We start from the raw sequence: 27038 nt of genomic DNA on the forward strand, positions 1-27038 counted from the left end.
GCCTGCTTGAATTGAATATGTACTATTACCATGCATCTACTTTATGTTTTCTTGCCAAGTTAATGTGTGTTCATATGTACTAGTATCATGCATCTACGCCATATTCTGATCGTATTTATCTATTGTACTATTACCACGCATGCATCAGCTAGTCTTATTGTACTCGATGTCTAACTCATGTATGACGAATATATAACTTGTTGGGTGTTTGTGTTTCTTCAGAAGCAAATGGCGGAGGCCATACTCCTTGCTGTGTCGAAGATTGGGACAATCGTTTTGAATGAAGTAGTCACGGATGTGGTACAGAAGCTATCGAGGAAGCTTGATGCTCTAAAGGAATTGCCAGCAAAGGTCCAAAGAATCGAGATAGAACTTAATACAATGAATGATATAATCCAAGATTTGGGTTCAACAAATCTCAACAACAATGTCATCAAGGGTTGGATTGGAAACGTAAGGAAGCTGGCCTACCGTGTTGAGGATGTGATTGATAAGTACTCGTATGAGGCTCTTAAGCTCAAGGACGAAGGCTTCCTACATCGTTACATCATCACCGGTTCACGCCATGTTAAGGTTTTCAGTAAAATTGCCGAGGAAGTTGAAGAGATAGAAAAGGATATCGTGCAAATCAAAGGACTGCCTAAATATTGGAGAGACACAAACCAACCCAACAAAAATGACCATGCAAAGATTGATAAGCAACGGTCTGGAAGCTGCTTTCCAGAACTTTTTAGTGACGAGGATCTTGTGGGAATTGATGAAAATAGGAGCAAGTTGATTGAATGGCTGGCCAGCAAGGATAAAGAAAGCACAGTGATAACAGTTTCTGGTATGGGAGGCTTGGGGAAAACAACCCTTGTCAAGAATGTGTATGATCGGGAGAAAGTCAACTTCCCTGATGCACATGCTTGGATTGTGGTGTCAAAGGAATATGATGTAATTGATTTGCTGGGGACATTGCTCACCAAGATACAACACAGACAAGAGTCACCACCTCCTCTTAGCGTGGGTGCCAAATCTGATGTGTATGACTTAACAGAAGCAATAAACAAGATACTACAAGACAAGAAGTGTTTGATTGTGCTTGATGATGTGTGGAGTAAAGATGCATATAATCAAATGTGCAATGCTTTCCAGGGTATCCATGGAAGCCGTGTTATGATCACGACACGGATGGAAGATGTTGCAGCTCTTGCTCAACCAAAGCGTCGCCTTGTACTCCAGCCATTGGGTAGCACAGAGTCATTCAAGCTATTTTCCTCAAGGGCTTTCCACAGCAACCTGAACCGCGAGTGCCCTCTGGAGCTCAAGACGGTGGCTACAAAAGTTGTTGAGAGGTGTCGTGGCCTACCATTAGCCATTGTATCTTCTGGCAGCCTATTGTCCACGAAGCAACCAACAGAGCATGCCTGGAATCACATGTTCAATCATCTCCGCAGCGAGTTGCGGGGGGATAACCATGTCCAACCTATACTTGATCTGAGCTACCATGACTTGCCAGGTGATCTAAGGAACTGCTTCCTGTACTGCAGCTTGTTCCCTGAAGACTATGCAATTTCACGGGAGAGCCTTGTGCGGTTGTGGGTTGCCGAAGGGTTTGCTGTGAAGAGAGAAAACAGCACACCGGAGGAAGTGGCTGAGGGAAATCTTATGGAGCTCATTGGGAGGAACATGTTGGAAGTCGTGGAAAGGGATGAGCTCTTAAGGGTTAGTACGTGTAAGATGCATGACCTTGTCCGTGACCTAGCTCTTGCTGTGGCTAAAGAGGAGAGGTTTGGCTCTGCAAATGGCCCCAAAGAACTGATTCGCATGGATAAAGAAGTTCGTCGGTTCTCGACATGTGGTTGGATAGACAGTAAAGCAATAGTGGGAGTGAAATTTCCACGACTCCGTACCATCATGTCACTTGCGACAGCTTCGCCCTGTACTAACATGCTTTCCTCAGTTTTGTCTGGATCCAGCTACCTTACTGTTCTCGAGCTTCAAGACTCTGGAATAACCCAAGTGCCGGCATCCATCGGGGATTTGTTCAATCTTCGCTACATCGGCTTAAGGCGTACCAATATCCAGTCGCTGCCACACACCATTGATAAGCTCTCAAACCTTGAGACACTGGACATCAAGCAAACAAAAGTGGAAAAGCTACCACCAGGAATTGTAAATATTGAGAAGCTACGGCACCTTTTAGCTGACAGGTTTGCTGATGAGAAGCAGACGGAGTTCCGATACTTTGTTGGAGTCGAAGCGCCTCACATGATTTCCAACTTTCAAGAGCTGCAAACTCTTGAGACCGTCCATGCCAGCAAAGACTTGTCACTACAGCTGCAGAAAATGATGAAGCTGCAGACAGTTTGGGTTGATAACATCAGTGCATCTAACTGTGATGACCTATTGAAAACCCTCTCAGATATGCCCCTACTTTCCAGCTTACTTCTCTCTGCGTGTGATGAGAATGAGACACTTAGTTTCCAAGCACTCAAGCCAGTTTCCACATATCTCCACAGGCTAATAATCAGAGGCGGCTGGGCTGATGGTACACTCAACTGCCCAATATTTCAGGGCCATGGGAAGAGTCTCAAGTACTTGGCTCTAAGTTGGTGCGATCTTGGGATGGAAGACCCGCTGCGGTTGTTGGCATCTCATCTTCCAGATCTCACTTATCTCAGTCTTAACAGGGTGAGTAGTGCAGGTATATTGGTTCTTTCTGCAGGGTGCTTTCCTAAGCTGAAGACACTCGTCTTGAAGCGCATGCCTAATGTCAAGCAACTGGAGATTGAAAAGGGCGCCATTCCGGACATTGATGGGATCTACATTGTGTCACTCTCCAAGCTGAACATGGTCCCTCATGGCATTGAATCCCTTGGAACCCTCAAGAAGCTCTGGATGTTGGATCTGCACAAGGACTTCAAGGCTCAGTGGAATCTAAACCAGATGCACAACAAGATGAAGGCTGTTCCTGAGCTCCGTGTCTAGCAAAGAACGGCAACCTACCTCCTTCAGTAATCAAGAATCATAAGAATTTCTTATGCACTCTAAGTGTGCATGCTTTTAATTATTTGTGATGAGTCCTACGGTACTGTAATAGTATCAACAGCTCTTAATTTATTTCCGACTGTATATTGTCATGCATTGTTGGTTGTGTCTGTAATAATTCCTGAAACACAGGCATTCCTTGCCATCTGGAACTAAACTGAATGAGTTTGTTTCATTATATAAGTTTATCACTGCTTGGTTTTGCTTGGCGTCATATGCATACTGACTCCATCAACTGATATACCATGCACACGCCCATCTCTCTGTTTCCTAGATATTGCATTGCATTACTACTTATTTAGTTATGCATTAGTACTTGTTTAGTACCCTCTTGGCCTCATGAGAGCATACGTTCTAGTTCAAATGTTACAGAAGTGGCCCATGGAAATACGTGCGCAACATCTTTATCGTGTATGATTTATAGAAGAAATTAGTGTGTAGCAGTAATTTCCTGTGCACAGCGCTGGGACATTGAGTCTACTGCATGTAGAAGTAGCTTATATCAAGGCGCATTTTCCAGTTCTATAACATATAAGATTTTTGACATTAGAATTTCGACCGATGTATTGATTGCCCTAAAGTCACTAATAACTACCTAAAAACTGAAATTTTGGGGAGTTACACCCAATTAACACTTTCTGTAAGTTCTGAATTCCCTATAAAAATGAGGAAAAGTCCCAAAACATCCCAACTTCTCAAAACTAGAGAAATGTAGCCATTCTCTATCCAACTCCCCATCGGACCACTTTTTAGCGGGGCAAGGTTGTACTGCCTGCCAACGCCAACACCATGGTGCCGTCACCCATTCTCTCCGTGCCCATTGCCACCCTCTCCTCGCGTCGCCTGCTTCCCATCCTACTATATGTTGTGGTTTGTGTGCAAAATGTTGATGGAAGCCATTTGAGCCCCTTATAGTAACGCCATTTCTTCCCAGGCAAAACTCGGATAGATCCTTGCAAAACAACCCAACAGCAATATGACTACAACCTAGACATATCATTGTGATAGTGCCCACTTTTCGGTGGTGATATTAATTAGTCTACATACTTCCTTTCTCCATATGTTGAGTTTTGATAAAGAGGTTGAAAATGGATGTTGGACAGTCGATTGGACTGTTCGAGCAATATTAGTCTATCAACGATTTCTTCAGAGCGTATCTGCTGTGATTCCTATATGGTGTGCCTGATAGTCTAAAACTCACTGGATTTCTTCAGATTTCATTCGCGGTCTTGCAATTATTGATGGCATTTTATCGAACTGTGAGAGGAACCGAAAATATATAAGCAGTGATGTGGCGCAGGAGCATCTTTCTTTTAGAAAAGGAGGAAACCCCCGGCCTCTGCATCTAGACGATGCATGCGGCCACTTTATTAATTATTCACGCAAGACCTTACAAAAATCATACAACAGTAAGACTAAAGCCACCGTCTAGGCAACATCTGTCGCTACTCCTATCCAGTTGATGTAGGGATGCTGATAGTCTGGGCCTTATACTAAACAAACCTCGCAGCCAAACCTAACATCTAAGACCTCATGTCCCAACCAGGACGCCTCCCGGGTATGGGGCACCCACCAGTCCGGCGCACTCTCAACTAGGACGCCTGCTGCAGCCACCTGCCATCAATCCATCTTCAGTGTTGTACTGTTGCATCTACCTTACCCAGTCTAGCTGCCATCGACGCCAGACAACGCCACCATCCTGCGCTCGTCCATCATCACACGCCTACCAGCGAGACCCCGCTGCTCCATGCCGCTGAGACCCGTCGTTGTCGACGTGTCAGATGCCACGCCGCTCCTCCGACACGAACACCACTTGTTGCCACTGGTCCCATCCCCTCCGCCTACAGTTCCTCAAACCGAGCACCCAAACGCCCCAGGCGGCGCCTCCAAGAAGGGTACGACACACGCAGTGCCGCTACCACCCAATCGAAGGAGATTTAGGGTTTACCAAACAGACCTTGCAGCCAAACCTAACATCTAAGACCTGTGGTCCCAACCAGGGCGCCTGCCGGGTATGGGGCACCCACCAGTCCGGCGCACTCGTCAACCAGGACGCCTGTCGGGTATGAGGCCGCCGTAGCCACCTGCCACCAATCCATCTTAAGTGTTGTACTTCTGCATCTACCTTGCCCGGTCTAGTTGTCGACGACGCCAGCACGACGCCAGACAACGCCACCATCCTGTGCTCGTCCATCATCACAAGCCCACCGGCGAGACCCCGCTGCTCCATGCCGCTGAGACCCGTCGTCGCCGAGGTGTCAGGCCGCTCCTCTGACGCAAAACACCACCTGTTGCCACTGGTCCCGTCCCCTCCACCCGCAGTTCCTCAAACCGAGCACCCAAACACCCCAGGCGGCGCCTCCAAGAAGGGTACAACACACGCAGTGCCGCCGCCGCCCAATCTGAGGAGATTTAGGGTTTACCAAACAGACCTCGCAGCCAAACCTAACATCTAAGACCTAATGTCCCAACCATGACACCTGCCGGGTATGAGGCACGCACCAGTCCGGCGCACTCCTCAACCAGGACGCCTGTCGGGTATGAGGCTGCCGCAGTCACCTACCACTAATTCATCTTCAGTGTTGTACTACTTCATCTACCTTGCCCGGTTTAGCTGCCGTCAACGCCACCGCGATGCCGCACAACGCCACCATCCTACGCTCGTCCATCATCACACGCCCACCGGCGAGACCCGCTCCTCCATGCCGCTGAGACCCATCGTTGTCGACGTGTCAGATGCCACGCCGCTCCTCTGAAGCGAAACATCACCTGTTGCCATTGGTCATGTCCCCTCCGCCTGCAGTTCCTCAAACCGAGCACCCAAACGCCCCAGGCGGGGCCTCCAAGAAGGGTACAACACATGCAGTGCCGTCGCCCCCAATCTAAGGAGATTTAGTGTTTACCAAATAGACCTCGCAGCCAAACCTAACATCTATGACCTGAGGTCCCACCAGTCCGGCGCACATCTCAACCAGGACGCCTGCCAGGTATGAGGCCGCCGCAGCCACCTACCACCAACCCATCTTCAGTGATGTACTGCTGCATCTACCTTGCCCGGTCTAGCTGCCATCGACGCCACCACGAAGCCAGACAACGCCACCATCCTGCACTCGTCCATCATCCCACGCCCACCGACGCGACCCCGCTGCTCCATGCCGCTTAGACCCGTCGTTGTTGACGTGTCAGATGCCACGCCGCTCCTCCGAGGCGAAACACCACTTGTTGCCACTGGTCCCGTCCCCTCCGTCTGCAGTTCCTCAAACCGAGCACCCAAGCGCCCCAGGCGGCGTCTCCAAGAAGGGTACGACACACGCAGGAGCACCTATTGGTTTTGGATTTATTTGAGAGGAATCGAAGCGCGGCCGCTGCTACTTGCTTCCTATTCAGTCACCGATGTAGAGGGCGACGGCCGGTTGCGATCGCTGGTGGTGCTGCGTTGGGGTGACTTACACGTGCTTGCTGCCGGTTGGAGGACGTGGGGCGCGGCGGCCGCCGTCGTCGATCACGGTGGTGGGAGGAGAACCGGCGAGCAGCAGGCTGTGGGGGCGGCCTTGTGCCTGGCCCATCATGGCTACTTTTGTCCTGTGTGAAACCTACTTCTAACAACACCTACTAGCTCACTTCAAAAATAAAAATAAAAATAACCCCTGAAAAAAACTAGGTCTACTTGCTATAGCCCATCTCGTTTCCCGGCCCATGACCAAAGCTTAAAATCCGTGATCCAACTGCTTTTCTCTACCCTAAAAAAACTTTGCTTTTAAAAAAACTCAACTTTGCTCCCTTCTCTTTAAAGTGTTTATTATTTTACGCTTCCGGTGTTAAATTGCCAAGGAAACACACACACCTTTGCCCCCCTCCCCTTGCCATTTTCGGTGTGGTCGTCCAACTAGATAATCCCCAGGTCGAACCGCTGTCTCCCGCCACTTGTGGTCGACATCACCGCCCGCCTACTTTCGTCCTTGCCTATACCTAACCCGCTGCCAACTCAATCTCAGACTGTCTTTCGCCTCCGTCATCCACCCTCCACCGCCTCGCCTCCGGTCAGTCACCGTGGAGCACTCGACCTCCACCTTGTCGTCATCGCCTTCAGTCAGTCACCAAGGAGCACTTGACCTCCACCTCGTCGCTCGAGAGTGTTTTCCGGGCTCATAGCGATGCACATGTGTGTGTTCGATCAAAAATTCAATGTCAGTGAGCATGGAGAACCGTTGATCCCACTTATACCGATTGAAGGCAAACAATCGACAACATGACTTATGGTCAAGGTAAGTGCGGTCCATTCAAATAGGTACATTTATTTAATTATTTGGATTTTTAAAATAAAATTATAATAAAATCTACAAAACTGATTAAAAATATTTTCTCTTATAAAAAATCTATAGATGTATAAAATAAAAAAAAAGATAAATGTCCATGTACTTTTTTGAATGCAATTAAAAACAATGTTCATGTACATTGAAAAATGTTAGTGTGCTTTTTATAAAGTGGTCACAACTTTTTAAAAAATTATCTACTATTATAAAAGTGTTCGTGTATTTAAAAAAAAGTTAATGGAAATAAAAGATGTTGGTGCATTTAAAAAGGATGTTATTGTTATTTAAAGAAGTGCACATGCAATTCCAAAACGTGTTCAACTATTTACAAAAATATTTCTGGATTTTCATAAAAATATTTACATTTCTCTTAAAACAAAAAAATGTATAGAGAAAAGTCAATGGAGAAGGAAAAAAGAATGGAAAAGTAAAGAAACAAAAGAGGAAACGGTAAACGAAAAAAAGAAACACTGAAAATGAATAAAAAATCAGACAATAATGAAAACCAGATTTTTTGAAAAATGGTAGGAAACCAGAAATGCAAATATAAAAGGAAAAACACCGACATGGACAACGCAAAAAATGTGCCGTCAAGATTTGTCGGCCGAGTCTCTCTGAGGTCCTCATAGGTTAGGGCGTGTACACATTCATAGGGTGAGTATGTGCATATATTTGAGCATTTGTGTATGCAATGTGTTTCTAAAAAAATATCTTGCTTGAACAATCGGCCGCCAATGGTTATTTGTACCGCCAATGGGCTGGCGGGCAATTTTGTTGACAATAATTATGTGTATGCGTATGTGTATACTAACCGCGAGTGTTGTGTATCGGGGATCCTATACGGCGCGTACCGCGCCCGCGAGCGCAGTGGCGCGTACCCCCGCCTTGTCCGCTGCTGTTTCTATGGGCCGGCCCATTTCGGGGTTTAACCCCAACCAGTTTTGGGAAGGTTCTAGAACCTTCCCTGAACCGGGTTTTTATGTTTTCCTTTCGTTTTTTCTTTTTATTTTTTCGTTTTTCCTTTTCGTTTTTCTGTTTTCTTTACATTTTTTCTTTTATATTATGTTTTCATTTTTATTCTTGTTTTTCAATTTCCGAAAATCTATTAATTCGCGATTTGTTTCTAAGATTGTATTTTTTTGAATGATGAACTTTTTTCCAAAATCGTGGTTTTATTTTTACTAGATTGTTACTCTTAAATCATGAACATTTATTTTTTAAACTGTGATAATTTTTTAAAAACTCACGAACATTTTTTTTTGATATCATGAACAATTTTTTTAGAAATTTGTAAACATTCTCTTTAGTCATGAACATGTTTTACAAATCATGAATATTTTTTTGAAATAATGAACATTTGAAAATTAAAGACTACTTTTTCAAAATCATGAACACTGTTTTCAAATTCATGAACATTTTTAGAATTAGCGAACATTTTTTTGGATCGTGAACATTTTTTCCAAATTCATGAACATTTTAGAATCATGAATATTTTTTCCCAATTCGTGAAAATTTTTCGAATTAGTGAACATTTGTTTCAAATTATGAACTTTTATAATTATGTGAACATTTTTTTATAAATTCGTGAACAGTTTTTGAAATTCTAGAGCATTTTTCTATAATCATGATTTACTTATTTTGTGACCATTTTTCAATTTCAGAAACATTTTTTTGAAATCATGAACATTGTTTTAAATTCATGAACATTTTTTAAATTTGTGAACATTTTTTGCCAAATTCATGAACAATTTTTGAATTATTGAGCATTTTTTTGGATATCATGATTTTTTTAAATCATGGTTGTTTTATTCAAAATTAGCAACTTGTCTGAAATTAAGTACCTTTTGATATCCCGAAATATTGAGAAAAAGAAAAAAAGAAACGAAAAAAAAGAAGAAAAAGGAAACGTCCGCAAAAAAAAAACCGGCGGCATCCCGGCCCCACACAGGCCGTGCCATAAGGGTAGCGGGGGGTGCTTGCCCGCTTCCTTCGCAGCGCGTGCTGCGCACTATAGGCCCAGCGCCAATAGGCCGGCCGTTTAATCGATGTATGTTCGCTCTTGTTCCGGTTTTTTTAGTTTTTTCGCTTTTTATTTTTTCTTTGATTCTTTTTGCTTTTTCACTGGATTTTTTTATTTCCTTTATTCTTTGATGTAACATCAGTTGTCTTTGTTTTTTCTTGGTTTCATGAGGTTTTTTTATTTTTTATTTGTTTTCTTTGTTTTTCTCAGTTTTTCACTAGTTTATATTTTCTTCTTTACTTTGTTTCTTTCTTGATTTTTTTCTGATTTGTTTATTTATATTTCTTTTCACCAGTTTTCTTTGGATTCTTTTTTATGTGTTTTTATTATGCTTTTCATTGGGTTTTTTTCATTCTTGTTTTCCTTCTTATGTATGTTTTCTATTTTTTGTTTATTTCTTGGTTTGCAATGGTATTTTTGTTTTTCTTTTTTCTTTGTTTTTGTTTCCTTTTCGATTTAATTATTTTTTTTGCTTTTCTTTGTTTTTTCGGTTTTAATTCTACATTTTTGTATAAGTCAAGAATATTTTTTAATACACATTGAACATTTTTTCAAATAAAAGTTTAATATTTTTTAATGCATCATGAACCTTTTTCTATACACATTTAAAAAAAGTTAATGCTTAATTAACATATTTCAAAAAGACGATTAATATTTTTTTACTACATGATCAACAGTTTGATTCACATTTAAAAAAATCAAATGCTTGGTTAACATTTTTATAATACAAAACTAACATTTTTAAATACATGATCAACATTGTTCTATGCATTTTAATATTTTTCAAATTCTTGACTAAAAAATTCCAAGTATAAGTTTATCATTTTTAAATGATTTATTAAAAAATTTAAATACATGACCGACTTTATTACACACATTGTATATTTTTGGTATACATGGGAAACATTTTCTTTATACACATGCTTGGTTAACATTTTTTCAATACATGATCAACAGTTTTTCTATTCACATGTTTAACAGTTTTTAATTGTTTGATTAATTTTTTTAAAATACAAGACTAATTTTTTTTAATACGTGGTCAATATTTTTTACGTGCATTTAGCATTTTTCACATGCTTTATTAACATTTCTTTTCAAATGTTTGAGTTTGCACTTCAGAAGCTTAGACAAATCAATATCCGTGTTAGATCTCCTATTGATGAGCCTCTCGGGTAGCTTTTTATATTCTGTTTGACTCTTCACATACGTTATCCGCCTACATCCATGTTTGGTTCCTTTTATATTTGGGCGCTGCCCTTGTTTGAACCTTTCATCTGTCCACTCGTCTGTTCGGAACTTTAAGTTAAAGCCGGGTGCTTCTTGCGCCTTTGTTCTTAAAAAAGATAACCATGTCTGAGTTGGAGCTCCATCTCAGGCCGCTGCCAACCATGATCGAGTTGAAGCTTAAATACTTCCATGTTTCCTATCGCAGGTCCCTTCCCTCCCGAGGAGTTGGCAAAGTGCACGCTATACCACTCTCGTGGCTTTCCTTCATGACATCATGTGTGACATTGTTAACCGGTCACTAAGCTTCATTGATAGCCTCATCTCTGTCCTCGTGCCAACACTCCTACACAAGGCTGGATGACTGTTTTGGTTGATGCTTAGACGTTGTACTCAAGTCCATCCTACGGTCTATCATCCGCATTGCGACATTGTCCTCAAACAATATTTGAAGATGAATCAGGCTGTGGTTGGCATCGACTCCCCTTTAGCTAATGGATGATGAGTATAGTAGTAGTTGTTATGCTGAGAGATGACACTTATGCTGAAATAGTTGAAGCTCTACGCGCAAAAAGAAAAAAGAGAAATAGCTGAAGCCTAGGAGGTAGCTAGATTGTCTACCCTCTCTGATTGAGGTTCATTTCAAAAAGAAAATTCCTCACATGTGAAACAAGTTCTGGTTGATGCTGAGGTTTGGCACCATCATCCTTACTGCAACCAACTAATCGCAATGTTTTCCTCAAGGTCATTCTCCGTCGTGTCAGCGAGGCTATTGCAAAGTGGATCATGTGTCCACACTGTCATAGGTGTCCACCCCTTTTTTCAAAGATGGTCCAACCCTTTTGTTTGTTTGCTATTTGGGAGAAAAAATGAAGTCGGTATTGATACTCGGTAGTTGATGCTGAAATTGTAATGTATTAGATCTTTCTGACCACGCTAAAAAAAGATATTTGATTTTCCATCACTAAATTCCTTTGGGTGTCCACATTTTTTAAAAGTTTTTCCTTGAGCTGTGGGCGTTTTAAATAGTTGATTCAAAAGGAGGATTTCCATTTTTTTCTCAAGCTTATTATTTCCGGGTTAATCTCGTCTGTGGGATCCTGATCTGATGACCATGCATAGCAGAGCCACTCCGAGTCACCTGCCTTCAATCCCCCTCCCCTCCGAGCATGGTGACGGCGCCACCGCCCGCCGGCGCTCCACCCCGATTCACGAGGCCCATCTCTGCACCAGGCATTCAAGCGGAGGATCGTCACATCTCCTCTCGTTGGCGGCATGGCGTGCGCTGTCCCCTCACTATGGCGCTTCAATCTCAGTCTGGCCCTCCTCCCCCGTTGCCGCTGCCGCTGCCGCTGGAGGAGAACTTGATCGCGGCCGCGCGTGAGGCCCCTTCTCTCTGTGACTGTGCTGTACCTTGAGATCAGTTCAGTTCAGTTGGGTAAAATCCCCATTTCCTCATCTTAATTGGGCCGATAACTGCATATGTACATACCGGAGGTGAACATTTTGTGGGATTACTTATCCTTTATTGCTGTTCAGAGTTGAATAGTTTCAATTCCTGATGCAGGTCTACTGATTAAGAGTTTGCAGTGCTGAGAGTTGTGAATATTTTCTGTGCTGCATGCAACTATTTTTCTGGGTTTCACCGATTGGTCAGAGCTGAAGGGTTTCAATTCCTGATGTAAATATACTGCTCAAGATCGAGTTGTCACTGCCAAGTTCCTGATGTAATTCTTGCTTGTATCATTTCTTGTTCAAACTCTAAAACAACCAGGGGATGGTTGGTAGCTAGTCTCTTCACTGCTATGCTATGTTCCTCCTCGTCTACTGTTTAGTGGACAGGCATAATACCCAAGTACTTGCTTCTTGAGCATCTACATTAGCCAAAGGCTCTCTGAAAACTGGTTATTAAACAAAAACTGAGTTTGTTGCGCAATATATTTACACATGAGCGGAACACCCTGATTCTTACTGACCACTATAAACAATAGTCTTGAAAAAGGTTGTACTGAACTCCCTTTTTGATCTGCAATCTGCATCGCCTAGTAATTAATAGTAAATCTCATTTTTGGGGCACTGTATGTGGTTGTTTTGCAGGTACTACTAACTATGCTTGAGAACCAACCAACCAGCTTAATTACCTGCAGTTGGTCCCTCCCTCTGCTTGTGTGAATCAGACTGTTGTTGGCATTGAAGCCCCTGCAGTGGGTGGTTGATGAGTAGTTAGTAATTGTGTGTGATGCAGAGAGAGGGCTGTGATGATTTGAACAGGGCCTCACACTTTCCACTCACATGTGAAATGTTTGCTCCAGGATGCAGATGTATTTCTGAGGGAGTGTGCTACTTTTCTTCCAGAGTTTGACAAGGTAGTAATACATAATCACTCTTGTCTCTTCTACTAATTGGTTTGCGTACATAACTTTTGTCTATTGAACCTCCTCCTTAATCAGTGTACTTTCATTCCCAGTGGGCTTGGTTTAGACTAATTGGTGGATGAAACAAGTGATCATGCAGTTTCATTTTTTTCTTGTATTAATGTTTGTTATGTTTTCCACCACTCAGGATAAATTAACATGATATGTGTGCTTTCCCCCACCCGGTGTTCAGTCCTCGTGGACTCAAATCTGAGTCCTATTTGTTCTCTGTTAATATAACTTTTAGTTCCTCTTTCATTTGAAGTCTGCCAAACAAAATGGATGTTTGCTACTGACTAGCAATGACATAGTTATAAAGATTCAGTCACTCCCCTTACTTACTGACTGACTGACTCAATTTGTGATTATTATTAGATTCTGTGCTGCGATGTTGAGCACATTTTGCTCGGGAGGAGACAAAGATGCTGTCCTCCCATATTAAAAGCTCTGATGGGGCGAGAAGAATTTAAAAGCTGGGAGCCCGTGAGGTGTTGCACTTGTTAGTTGTTACATCTGTTGCTCAGTGAAATTCTATGCCATTCCTGTTGCTACTCTATATTGAAGAGCGACACGCAAGACAGATTTTTCTTGGCTGCAAAGAAGAAAAAGAACGTTCTTGGTTTGATGTTCTTGCACATTACTCTAGCTGGCTATGTTGAAATGAGTATTCTGCTCATCAGCTATTGATATTTTCTGTTACCTGCCTACTTCCTTAGGCATTGTTAGACAAGCGTCAGTTTGTGTGCTGACGTTGGAACTTGTAATCTATGTAAGCTGTAATCACTACTGAGCAGTACAAGTATATAATGTATTTCAGTACAACTTTGTTCATGACACCATGGCCATATGCTGCTTCAAACCCAAGCTGGAATTATGTTTCCTCCTGTAATCACATATTTTGGATGCCATATTTGTTGTATCGGGATCAGAACATATGTAAGTTTGCTTCTCAGTGATATTGGTGGAAAGTTCGTCCTTTTTCAGAAAATGCAAAAGAATATCTCCTCCAAAAAGAAACAAAGGCGCTCCTTTTCTCACCATCCCCATCACAGCGAACTGACCGAGTGGTTCAGACATTTATTTCTATCGGAATTTGCATCTAGGAGTAATAAATAAATCAACAAAAAGCAATTGTATATTTCAAACTTAACTGAAATTAATTACTCGATATCTGTTTCTCTAATGACAAGTGCAGGGCCAAGAAGACAGTAGTACAAAGAGTGGACCAGTAGTACAACAATAGCAGCTTCAGTCTCAGCTTCAAGACCATATCAGCATTGCTGGTGTTGGAACACAAGACCTTTCTACCCTGTCTATTGGGTAACTAACAGTGTCCACACATCTTCCAGACATGGCAATGTCAGCCTTACTGGAATTTCCACGCGGCACCCCTCATCGCACGGGCACAAGTGGCATTCAACAAGACTGGTCGCTACAAGTCGATGCAACCACTAGAACACGGCAGGGGATTCCATTCAATCAAATGACCCGTGGAATTTCTTTTCCCGCCTAGATGTAAGAAGATCAGCCGTGGCTCTGGTTCTTGAAGGCAATGATGTAGTTCAATGACCATGACAACTTCTTAGCAACAAAGAGGAAAAAGAACGGTTCCAGTATGTGCGTAATTTCGGTTTCCTACCTACTTTCATTGGCTTGATAAATTTAATTGCCAGCATCGGCTCATTTGCTACAGTGCTATGAAGAAACCGTTTCGAAAAACACTGCTATGAATAACAATGAGAATTTCTTCTTTTTCTTCTATGAAATGGAACACAAGTTTATCTGAAAAATGTTTGTCCAACGGGGAAGGATACAGAGATTCATTCACTCCCCTACCGACTAACAGACTTGCTGCTTTATACTATGAGCTATGCATCCTGCTTTTCGATCGCAGGCAATTTTACACAGGGTCATTTCCAAAACTCTTAGGCATCTTCAGGAATAGTAGTGCTTCTTCACAGATCCATCTTTGTAGCTTTCAGTTTTTGTACTGCCGTTGGCACTAGTAATCTATATGAGATGCAATCATCACTCAGCCATATACAAGTATACGTTCCTCGTTATTCAGCAGGCATGGCGAACATTGTTCATGATTTAAAAATTGTATTCAATGAATTCAGCAGGCATTTTTGCTTCTTCTCACCTATCCCATCACAGATAAAACGACAATCCTTCCAGGAGAAATACTTGTTTTCAAACATTTCTTTTGATCGTAATTTGCATCGAAGAGTAACAATTAAACAATTGTATGCTTCAAACTTACCTGAAATTACACGGCCAGGAAGGCAGTTTGTGACAGGGGCTGCCACTTGCCACTAGTACAAAGCAGTTGATAACAACAGCACAAGACTTTTCTGCCCCATCTACTGGGTGACTGACAGTGTCCACACATTCTTCACACATGGCAGTGTCAGCCCTATTGTCATTTCCGCGCGACTCCCCTTGTCGCACGCACCAGTGGCAATCGACAGGACTGGCTCCCCAATGACCAAAGAACCACTAGAACACGGCAGGGGTTTCCATCAAATTAGCCATGGAATTTCTTTTGCTGCCTACGGTCGAAGACAACATGTAAGAAGATCAGTTATCAAACGGAATTATGTAATTCCATGACCGAGCCAATTTCTTTGCAACAAAGAGGAACATGAACTATCTATCTATGTCTTCACATAACTGGGGGTACGAAATCTAATGATGCCAATTATGCAGCTGGAAACTCAACCTGGAATGGTGTTGCTGTAAACTAAAAATGTGTTTCAATAAATTTGTGATGAAATTGGAGACCAATGGTTTTATGGATCTTTCATATGCAAAATACAAAATGCATGCAAGCTAGCTTCTCAGTGACAATCTTTTCTTCCATGAAATGTATGTTACTGCCAGCAGAATAAAATACAAAGTTTCTCTGAAAATGTTTCTCAACAAGAAAAAGGCATTCTTTTGTCACCTCTCAGAAACTTATTTGTATAGAGAGTTTATTGTTCAAGAAATATTTTCCTTTAGAATTTGTATCGAGAGTAATGAACAAACAAACAGATGAATGCAAGATTTAGAACTTATTTAAAGTTGCCCTGCACAGCAAGCAAGGCAGCTTGTACAAAGCATTTATCCTGGGCCGGTACTGCTACAACCGTAACTTTTACTCCCTCTGTTCCAAAAAATTTGAGGTTCTAGGTTTGTCCTAAGTCAAACTTGTTTCAATTTTGACCAACTTTATAGAAAAAATTGCTAATATCTATGTTACGATGGATCTAATGAAGTTAATTTTAGTGGTGTAGATGTTGGTATATTTTTCTACATACTTGGTCAAACTTAAGGAGGTTTAACTTAAGACAAACCTAGAACTTCGAATATGTTGGACCATATGTCAGAATTGCTGGAGTTGGAAAAAAAGAATTTTGCTTACTCTTGTGCCCCATCTGCTGGGTAACAACAATGCCTACACATTCCATCTGCAGGCTGGCAATGTCACTGTTGCTGGAATTTCCACGCGGCGCCCCTTGTTGCAAGCACAAGTGGCATTTGAAAGGACTGGGTTGCAGCAAGTATATGCAACCACGACAACACGGCATAGGGTTCCATTAAATCAACCAGTAGATCAGCAGTATTTCCATGACCGCGACGATTTTTTAGCTGCAAAGAAGAAAAATAACCATTAGTTCGCGTGCTTGGCGGTGCGCAGACATGAAGGAGGGAATATGACAGGCTATGCAACAATTCAAATATGTGTGAATTTCTGTTGCCTAGCTAGTTTCTTTGGCATGCTCAACTTTGTTCATGAGAGATTGGTCAACCTGCAGGAGAGATGTTGCTGTAAACCAAAACTGTATTTCAATGAACAAGGTGATGAAATTGGGGAGCTGAGTCCGTTTCAAGAAAAACTAAAAATTGGGGAGCTAAGTTGTGCTTCTGTTATCCAGCAAAACAAAAACAAAAAACTTGCCTTATCTGTCGCACCGGAATCAGAATGTTTATCAGCAACAATGCTAATGCATGTTACTGACAGCAGAATGAAATACAATTTTTCTCTAAAAATGTTTCTCAACAAGAAAAAGGCGGCCTTTTGTCACCTCTCACAAACTTATTTGTATCAAGAATTTACTCTTGAAGCAACATTTTCCATCAGAATTTATCGAGAGTAATGAACAAACAAATAGATGGATGTAAGATTTCAAACTTATTTGAGGTTCCTCTGCACAGCAAGCAAGGCAGTTTGTACAAAGCATTTATACTGGGTTCGTACTGTTACAACCATAACTTTTACAGATAGGTGCATCACTCCATGATACATACATATAAATACATAATTTATTGCAGCACACATCGTATATATATACATCACACATCATCTTCCTCTGACACCGCAGTCAAGTCTTCCTCCGAGACCGCCGTCAGCTCAGAAGTGAACTGGTAAGAGTCCTCCACATGGATGTGCCCTTCGTCGCAGAAAAACGGCCTCGAAGGCATCTGCAGGCCATCAGCCCCAGCCTCCAGAATCTCGATAACCTCGCTCATCGTTGGCCGATCACGAGACCTCATCTGAATACACCATAATCCGACAACGCACAGCTTCTTCTCCAGTTCGTGCATGTCGGCAGCAACAGGTGATATCTCCTCGCCAACTTCTTCCCGAGTCAGCCGGTCATACACCCATGCTGGGTAGTACGCCTGGCTTGAGCTCCCCATGTTTGGATCGGCATTCCTTCTCCCGCCGGCCATCTCCAGCAGCAGCATCCCGAAGCTGTACACATCGGACTTGCTGGATATGACGCCGAAGCTCCGGGATATCATCTCGGGCGCTATGTAGCCGACGGTTCCCCGCATGGCACTCAGTGGCACGAAACTGTCACCCCTCGGGTACAGCTTGGCGAGCCCGAAATCGGCGACCTTCGGGATGAAATTGCTGTCGAGAAGGATGTTGTGCGGCTTGATGTCAAAGTGTAGAATCTGCATGTCACACCCCTGATGTAAGTAGTTGATCCCCCTGGCAATGCCCAGAGCGATCTCGTTGAGCTTGTCCCATGAGAAGCTCTTCTCAGCAGAGAAGATGTACTTGTCCAGAGAACCATGGGGCATGTACTCGTAGACTAAGGCCCTTCTCATTTCCTCCGAGCAAAATCCCACCAAACGCACAACGTTGACGTGGTGGATCCTGCCGATGGTGGAGACCTCGCTGATAAAATCATCTCCATTGCAGTTTGAGTTGCCCTCTAGCATCTTCACGGCGACATGAACATCCCCTGGAAGTAGCACACCCTTGTACACGGAGCCATAGCCCCCTTGGCCCAATTTATCTCTGAAATGGCTTGTGACTGCAACTATATCTGTGTAGGAGTACCTTGTCGGGCCGATCATTTGTTGAATCCTGAGGAACTTCTCAACTGCATCAATTATGATCCTTGTTTTCCAGTACTTGTAGGCTAGAAATATCCATACAGCAAGAGCTGCCAACAACAACCTAAACAGTACTGCCCAACAAGACGACACATACAGATGTAAGCTAGATGAACGTGTAGGTATATGCTTATGTCCAAGATTGTGCCCATGATGATTAAAAAGTATGTAAATTCAATTTTTAATGTAAAAGGCATATAATTATCACGTACCGAAAAAGAACTTGGGGATAGCAATCGCAGATAATATGGTCACAACAACCAAAACAAACTGTGTTGTGTAGTAGTGATCGTCAGAGTTCTGAGTGACGCATTCTAAGAAGTGCACTTCACTCCAGAAAAAAGCATGAGTCCAATTCACGATGCTTGCACCAGATGATTGCTCCTTGAAGTAGCTGCAAATCATATCATTTTAAAGAAATTGATTTAGAAGGGAACACGGTTCATAGATAGGGTTAATTTCATTTGCATACTAATTCAATCCCATTTGCGCATAACAAGTGTTTGACTTTGCCACCATGTAATTCGAGTATTCGACTATGTGTTGTATTTTGGACTGTTGTTTTAAAGTTTGACATAATCTGAACTGTGTCCAGCGAGTGCAATTGACATAACCTGATCCATGTAATCAACCTTTACTACCAATTAGCAAGTAAAAGATCAACTAATGACGAGTGTGTATATGTTCTACTAAAGATGGGCTTAACAGCCCCACATTAAAGAGAGCAGAGAAACTAAATTCGGGAGGAAATGGAACCTGATTGAATTGTTGAGGCATATATTGATGTTCCTTCTTAACTTCTCAGAGACAGAAGGCCCCCTGATGTCCAGACGAAATTTGACACCCTTATGAATTTTGTGATATTTGCATAACTTGCATTCTGTAGCTGTCGATGATCAGAAGAATACTCGTTACCAAATGGAATCTCTGCCATGTATCCACAATAGGGTTCAAGATCTTCAACCATACACTCGTAACCAGACACCCAGACATAAACATGTGAATTGTTGGCACTTAGGCAAGCAACGGTCTTGTACGCACTCTTATTCGTTACTGCTCTCGAACAATTAGCAAAACATGCTTTGTAATAGCTTCGAATGTGAAAATCCCAAAAGCCAGGTGAAACTGAACCGATTCGGCCGTAGTATCCAAAGTCAGGAACATGATTCCACGGCGGACGAGGGCAGCTGCTACTGGTATCAAAGTTGGTGTCGATGAACCAGAAGTAGGAACCGGTGTAGTTGATGGCAGTCACATAGTATGTTCCTGTGTTGATGTGAATTGTAGCCTTGCTACTGGTGCAACCCAGCTCGTATTCTTCAACACCACACTCACGAGGATCACCTCGCCGACGGAAAGGATATGATATGTTTCGGAGATGTCCACAGGAGAACAGTGAGCATCCATCATCTCCTCCCTGGACATGATAATCTGCTACAAAAACAGCAAGAAGGAAGAAGATAGCGAAGGATTGAAGGGTAATAGAATGATGAAATGCACCAGGGTTCCCCATGAAAGCTTCAGAGATGCACTAGGGACTTGATATCCTAGTTTGTTCTGTTAAGAGTACTAAGGAGTGGAAGGGATCGACATCAACTAGTTGATCATATCCAGATGTATATACTAATATGACTTCATTGGTATATACACGACATGTGAAAGAGGGAGATATTCTCTCAACTGTGTAGCTAGGAACAGAAGACGACCCAGTCGGAGTCCTATGTTAAGTAGAGGAAGATATTTCTCTCCCATTGTGTAGCTAGGAACAAAAGACGACTCAAGGCTTGAAGTCTTCTGTCCCATGACATGATAATTCCTTTTCTCCAGAGATGACAATGACAGTATCAAAGAAATTCCACAAAATGCAAAATGCCAATCAAAACATATTTATTGCTCATGCAACAAGGGACTGGACAGAAGCAAGTCTGCAATCACACTCAAACCACTAGAACATCAGGCATAACTATCCATAGAGCACAACTCCGGGTGAAGGGACACAACAAGAACTTCGACAAGAAGGGAATAAAACTTCGAGAGAAAGCAAAACACGATTGCTTCCGAAACAAATGACTGTTGAGCACCCATATTCTCCACCCTAGGCATGATCTGCAGTAAAAACTGCAAGGAGGGAGAAGACAGTGAAGGATTGTGAAGTAATAGAAGGATGAAATGCACCAGAGTTCCCCATGAAAGATTCACAGATGCACTAGGGACTTGATATCCTATTTAGTTCTGTTATTAAGAGTACTGATTAATCACTGGGCAAGGGGTTGACATCAACAAGTTGATCATATCCAGCTGTATATGTCAATTAATAGTGTGAGTGGGCACTGGTATATGCATGACGTGCACAAGAGGGAAATATGCTCTCGATTGTGTAGCTAGGAGCAGAAGACGACCCAGACTTGGAGTCTTGTGTCCCATCACTGTAATTCATTTTTTGCAGGGATTCTCCTCATCCTCAAGCCTATAGACGAATAAGTGCTGTTTCTTTTTGCACTTCTTCTTCTTCCTCTTGCTCAATATCTTGGTACAGCGGTACAGAAAGATGAGACAATTACTTGCCATAGCACTCCTGCTGCTGCCTCTGGTCAACCAAGGAATCAACTTGGCCACGGCATGGGATGATAAAGATTTCTTCAAATACTGCCCACCGTCCAACTGCAGCCAACATGGCCCAGAGGTCAGGTTTCCTTTCTGCCTTGAATCCAGCAATAAATCGTCATCATCATCATCATGTGGATGTGCCGGCAGATCAATCTTCAAGTTAGCATGCTCTGGTCAAGATACCATCCTATTTCACCCAGTTCTTGGCCCATACAATGTCAGCGCCATAGATTACATGCATTCTTCCATGAAGATCACCCCACTTGTAGACCCCTGTTTGGTGCTACAGCAGAAGCCTGTCATCTCCAGAAGCTCATCATCTCCACAGGCTGATGTTACTTACTATCATATGCCAGGTCTTGACCTATGGAATTCTTCCTTAGTACGCTGTTTAAGAGAGTTTGCACCTGGTGCTGCCGATGCGATTGCTGGCCCAGTCTCCTGCCTTAGCAACACAACAAACTTCTTCTATTTGGTGAATGGTTATGAAGACATGTCTATTCTTCCGTTGGACTGCAAGGTCGTCCCACTCTCAGATGGTGCCGGTGGCGGCCTGATACCCATGTATATGTTTGACGACCCAATGTCACACAAGCTCCCAGTGTCCTTCAAGGAACGCACAGAGAGAATGCTCAGTTTTGCTGAGACGACAGTGTATTGGTATGGTTACTATTGCGCGAAATGTGAACGCAGTGGCGGACACTGCGCGTTCAGCTCACAAAGGGATGGACAATTCTGCATGCCCGGCCCACATGGTATGAGTCAAAAACTCAAAAACCATATATAACATCATTCTTTTTTATTCTGTACTAAAGTTGTGAAATCAATTAGGATTTTACTTTACAATTTACTCATTCTACAGCTCCATGTGTCTGTATCTCCATGGGATTTTCGGTCAACTAAGTTTTTTTCAAAATTAGCATCACAAATCCTGCTCGAGCAATCACACTGAAGGGCCCGGACAAAAACCTGAGCAATAATCCAGCAGGAAAAAAAAATATGTCTTGTCCATCTATCAGACACTACTAGCCTTAAATAATCCGGAACTCTTTAGTCATTATTTATTCTACAAATTTCTATGTAACACTCAATTAACATGCATGGCTGAACCTGCTGCTGCGCTTGAGCAGCCACCATCGGCATGCTAGCTAGGTGTTGATGGAATTTGGGCAGGTTTAGAGGGAGCGGCGAGCTAGCTAGGTGTTTTGGGGCAATGAATTGGGGAGAGAATTAAAGCACATGCACGCATTTTCTGAACAAAAGTTGCCCAGTCAGTCAAAAAGCCTCAACTAGACTCTAACTGTTGTATGCATGGCAAAAATGTTAGAAAAACTAATAGGCCAGTGGCACTATCATAAATAGCACCAAAACAATACAAATTTCCCAAAAAAGGAAATTTGTTTGATAAGTTGTGACAGATTTTTCTTCTCTCTCTCTTTCTAGAAAAAAGGCATAACTAGCGTGGTATTTTTGTCCCTCATAAGCTTTAATTTTTCTGTTCTAAATTTGTTTGTAAATATAATTCCTTGCTGTTCATCTCATTCTCTTTCTTGGTATTTGCAGGTTCACGTATCAAAGTCATTGCAGGTACTGCTCTATCAGTGTCTTTTTAACTACAAAATGTAAAAGGAAGTACAAATTCTTACTGTTGGCTACTCCGACTCTTGAAATCCTCTTATCACAAGAAATACTAAGTAATGGATTTTAAATCCCGATGAAATATGATGATGACATATTGTTTGTTTATTCAGCTACATCATCAGTGGCTGCATTTGTTGTTCTTTTGTTGACGGTGGCCACTGTGCTTTATCTTTCACTCAAGACAAGATATATTGCGGAGATACATATGAAGGTTGAAATGTTCCTCAAGACATATGGAACATCGAAACCCACGAGGTACACTTTCTCTGAAGTTAAGAAGATGGCAAGAAGGTTTAAGGAAAAAGTAGGGCAGGGAGGATTTGGAAGTGTATACAAAGGTAAACTACAAAATGGAGTGCCCGTGGCAGTCAAGATGCTAGAGAACTCTACAGGAGAGGGAGAAGCATTCATCAACGAAGTTGCAACCATCGGACTAATCCACCATGCCAATATTGTCCGCCTCCTAGGATTTTGCTCCGAAGGAATGAGGCGGGCTCTTATTTATGAATTCATGCCTAACGAGTCACTAGAGAAATACATATTCTCTGATGACTCTAATATTTTTCAGAATCTTCTAGTACCAGACAAGCTGCTAGATATTGCTTTAGGCATCGCCCGAGGAATGGAGTACTTGCATCAAGGGTGCAACCAGCGCATCCTCCACTTTGACATCAAGCCTCACAATATCTTGCTTGACTACAACTTCAATCCAAAGATCTCAGACTTTGGCCTTGCAAAGCTGTGTGCAAGGGACCAAAGCATCGTCACCTTAACAGCAGCAAGAGGCACAATGGGCTACATTGCACCAGAGCTATATTCCCGGAACTTTGGGGGAGTATCATACAAGTCAGACGTGTACAGTTTCGGCATGCTGGTGTTAGAAATGGTGAGCGGGAGGAGGAATTCAGACCCAAGAATCGGGAGCCAGGACGATGTTTACCTCCCAGAGTGGATCTACGAGAAAGTGATCAATGGGGAGGAGTTGGCGCTTACTTTGGAAACAACTCAAGAGGAGAAAGAAAAGGTGAGACAGCTGGCAATGGTTGCACTGTGGTGTATCCAGTGGAACCCAAGAAACCGGCCGTCAATGACAAAGGTCGTGAACATGTTAACAGGGAGGTTGCAGAGTCTGCAAATGCCCCCAAAGCCTTTCGTCTCATCTGAAAACGAACTCATGCCATAAATCAAAGGAGGGACAACATTCAATGTTGTATTGTACTTTGTCTACGCGTTCGTTGCAATAGCACCCACTGTGTTTTGATGCTTTCAGTCCATTAGGTCAGAAAATGTATGAATAATCACTGGCCACTACCATGTAATAGTGCTACTAGTTGTTTGTAAGATACAAGATTTGCCATTTGTCTTGACTTTCAACAGCAGCTTCCATATTTATGTCCAAAAACTTGCAACAGAGTTGTGTACAATACGATAATTTGTTGATTACCTTAGTTGGCTGTTACGCCTGTTAATCTCCATTCCCATATTTCTCCCGCTGCAGTGGAGGTGATGTGCCTGGCGGAGCTTTCCTTCGCGCCTTTTCGGCACAAAGTGGATGTGATGTGATCCATCCATGAGCTCGTCCGTAATTCGATAAAATTCCATCGATGCATCATACATCCACATCAGTTCAAGCTTCGCTTATTTCAACTTATAACAAGCAAAATATGAAACTGTGGGTGGAATCGAAAATCTAAGCAGTGGTTTGGTGAAGTAGTGCCTATTGGTCATGGATTTGAGTTGAAACAACCCAAGAAGAGAAAGAGACTACCATACCAGTGGAACCCAAGAAACTGGCCACAGATGACAACATGGAGGTTGCAGAATGTGCAGATGCCCCCAAAGCCATTCGTCTCATCTGAGAATGAACCTATGCCGTAAATCAAAACAGGGACTACCATACTCTGTCAACACAGTGTTCCGATAGTTCCCGTCCATATTATCTCCAAAAGTTGCAAATAGCGTTGATTACCTTGATTATTCGGTCTCCATTCCCATATTTTCTCTGAACTGTAGTCCGTCCGTATCTGACAGTTAGTGAATCTCCTCTTTGCACTTCAAGTGATATCTGACGGAGCTTTCCCTTCCCAGCACAAGGTGAATGTGATCCACATTCACTTATTTCACTTATCTCATCTGCAAATCAGATAAAAATGTCACCAATGGATCAAACATCCACATCAATTCGAGCTTCACTTATTTCATTAGTGTAACAACAAACTAAATCAGAGACCGAAAATCTAAGCAGTGGCGTGGCGCAGGAGTACCTATTGGCCAAGATCTTGGACTATGACTTCTTCCTGATGCCGTTGGGGTGGACGGGGCGGCGGACTGCTGCTGCCTGACCGCCGATTCAGTCACCGATGTGGAGAGCGACGGCCGGGGGTCAGCTCCCTGCCGGCTACGGTTGCTGCGTTGGGGAAACTGGCACATGCTTGCTGCGGTTGGGAGTGGACGGGACGGCGGCCGGCGTCATCGTCGGCGGCAGCCGGCGGAGAACCATGGAGGCGAGTGGGACGGATGAGAATGGATTTTTTTTTTCGAGACAAGGATGAGAATGGATAGGATCCGTGTGCCCGGCCCACCGTGAAAGCCTATTTCTATTCTAACAAGGCCTTGCTAGCCGGAGCTTCTCACGTTTCCCAGCCCACAACCAAAGCTTTCCCTTCTGAGCTCCAACTTTGCTCCCTTCTCTTACTAGTCAATGTGTACCTGCAATGCACGTTAATTTAGAAGTATATTAAGTGCACGCGGATATTAAGTAGGATATTATTTATGTGTTATTATGTGATTAGCACTATATTTGGCATGAAATTAACTGCACGTTAAACGTGTTGAGCGCTCGACATTGAAGTAGTCTAGGTAGTTGGATTAACATGATTTGATGACCGAGATTAATTGGATCTGCCCTTTGGGTCTTTTTATATTTGTATAGAAAAATGCTTCTTTTTAGCTCGTTGTGTCCAGAAAACACACATTTTCGCCCTACTCGGCATCCCTGTCTACCCTCACCACTGCCATCATCCACCTCGACCTCGATGATTCATTGACCAACACCGCTGAATCGTCATCTCCCTCTATCCATGGTTGCCGTTGATGTCGCCCCGTCCTCCCCGCGGTCGACCACACGGGACTTAAATGGGTCACGACCACTGCGGCCCATCCACATAGGTGTGTTTTCTTTTTTTTTCTTTGAACTGTGTTAAAAATATAAATTATAATCCAATCTGATTCTCAAAAAAAAATTATAATCCAATCCATAATCATAAAAGGAGTAAAAATATTCGTATGTTATAAAAATATATACATATAAACACTTATTTTCTTTTAAAAATATTCATGTTTCAAATAAAAAGAAACACTGTTCATGTATATTAAAAAGATTAATCTAATTTTCAAATTTATTCATGCCTTTTTCAAAAGAAAACAACATCTACTTTTAAAATATGTTCACGCATCATGTAAATAAAAGATTGTGAACAGTTTGAAAATTATGTTCTTATAATTTTAACAAGTGATCATGTCCTTAAAAAAAATTCATGTAATTTGTAAAAGGTTCATGTATTTAAAAAAATATCTATGCATTTCTTTATAAATGTGTATATTTCTTTCACATAAAACATATATAGAGAAAGGAAATAGAAAAGGGAAGAAAAGACGGAAAAGAAAAGAGAAAACCCACCATGGAGCACTCTCTCTCGCATTTTGATCGTCACTCGAGCTTCTTTGGTCGGGCCCAGGACAACACACCAATGCATGTTACAAGTTTCTCAACAACAAAAAAACAACGCATGTTACAATTTGACGTCGTGAGAGTTGAGAAGGGCTTACAACCTCCACATTCAACAAAAAAGAGTATATCCGAGTGATGGCTTTTGGAGGCCGAGCTCCACCGAACTTGTTTTGAAAATACGAATTTTCACAGTGTGAAATTTTTTGTATACAATCTCACACATGTGTATTGCGTATGTGCAAAAATTCATAATCATATACTTTCACACATGGCGTACAGAAAAAAGACAAAAACATATTTCTAAAATGGGCCGATCTTTTTTGTGGCCAGATTTTTTTGGGGGTACAACCTACAAATCACAAAAAATTCAAATAATTTTTTCATGCGCGCGTGCGGACATCATATAAGTTTCCTCGATTTATTTTTGAATTATTTTGAAACATTAAATGATGACTTTTGATTTATTTATTTTTCAAAATACCGAGCCCCTGTAGCTCGGCCTCCACTGGCATTTTCCAGAGTATACCACGCTTATAGTTATAGAAAGCAAGCAGTCAACCACATGGGACTTAAATGTTCGTGGGCCTATTTGAAAAGGATGTTCTTTTAATTTTAAACAATTGTTCATGTCCTTAAAAATGTTCATATAATTTCAAAACATG

General features: G+C 42.3%; 3 protein-coding genes and 1 pseudogene across 4 annotated transcripts; 2 read left to right on the top strand and 2 right to left on the bottom strand.

Annotated features, from left to right (window-relative positions):
• The first annotated feature begins 228 nt into the window (after positions 1 to 228).
• LOC119315932 (disease resistance protein RPM1-like) lies at positions 229 to 3178 on the top strand. Its single transcript, XM_037590366.1, has one exon. The coding sequence runs from the start codon at positions 229 to 231 to the stop codon at positions 2971 to 2973; it is 2745 nt and encodes a 914-aa protein (XP_037446263.1). The 3' UTR covers positions 2974 to 3178.
• Positions 3179 to 17146: 13968 nt separating this feature from the next.
• LOC119315943 lies at positions 17147 to 20725 on the bottom strand (annotated as a pseudogene).
• LOC119315961 lies at positions 19155 to 25174 on the bottom strand. Of its 2 annotated transcripts, none has more exons than XM_037590393.1 (4): positions 24911 to 25174; positions 24616 to 24779; positions 24091 to 24501; positions 19155 to 19284 (listed from the first exon to the last, which is right to left on the bottom strand). In XM_037590393.1, the coding sequence occupies exons 1-3, from the start codon at positions 25074 to 25076 to the stop codon at positions 24364 to 24366; spliced, it is 468 nt and encodes a 155-aa protein (XP_037446290.1). In that variant the 5' UTR covers positions 25077 to 25174; the 3' UTR covers positions 19155 to 19284; positions 24091 to 24363. The 2 variants fall into 2 exon arrangements, with proteins under 2 accessions (XP_037446290.1, XP_037446285.1); XM_037590388.1 differs by having other exon boundaries at positions 24091 to 24513.
• On the top strand, positions 20776 to 24074 carry LOC119315952 (rust resistance kinase Lr10-like). The gene is made up of 3 exons (XM_037590381.1): positions 20776 to 21760; positions 22569 to 22592; positions 22757 to 24074. Exons 1-3 carry the CDS (start codon positions 20947 to 20949, stop codon positions 23827 to 23829), a joined length of 1911 nt encoding a protein of 636 aa, XP_037446278.1. The 5' UTR covers positions 20776 to 20946; the 3' UTR covers positions 23830 to 24074.
• Positions 25175 to 27038: the final 1864 nt, after the last annotated feature.

The sequence above is a fragment of the Triticum dicoccoides genome, chromosome 1B (assembly GCF_002162155.2).
Source record: "Triticum dicoccoides isolate Atlit2015 ecotype Zavitan chromosome 1B, WEW_v2.0, whole genome shotgun sequence".
Taxonomy (NCBI): Eukaryota; Viridiplantae; Streptophyta; class Magnoliopsida; order Poales; family Poaceae; genus Triticum; species Triticum dicoccoides.

Bases quoted from the DNA above. Each gene is read 5' to 3' on its own strand.
- LOC119315952 (XM_037590381.1), top strand. From the start codon at position 20,947: ATGAGACAATTACTTGCCATAGCACTCCTGCTGCTGCCTCTGGTCAAC. The intron at 21,761-22,568 runs GTATGAGTCAAA...TGGTATTTGCAG, and splicing joins CTGCATGCCCGGCCCACATG to GTTCACGTATCAAAGTCATT. The intron at 22,593-22,756 runs GTACTGCTCTAT...TTGTTTATTCAG, and splicing joins ACGTATCAAAGTCATTGCAG to CTACATCATCAGTGGCTGCA.
- LOC119315961 (XM_037590388.1), bottom strand. From the start codon at position 25,076: ATGTGCCAGTTTCCCCAACGCAGCAACCGTAGCCGGCAGGGAGCTGAC. The intron at 24,780-24,910 runs GTACTCCTGCGC...TCTGATTTGCAG, and splicing joins TCCAAGATCTTGGCCAATAG to ATGAGATAAGTGAAATAAGT. The intron at 24,514-24,615 runs GTAATCAACGCT...TTTACGGCATAG, and splicing joins ATGGAGACCGAATAATCAAG to GTTCATTCTCAGATGAGACG.
- LOC119315932 (XM_037590366.1), top strand. From the start codon at position 229: ATGGCGGAGGCCATACTCCTTGCTGTGTCGAAGATTGGGACAATCGTT.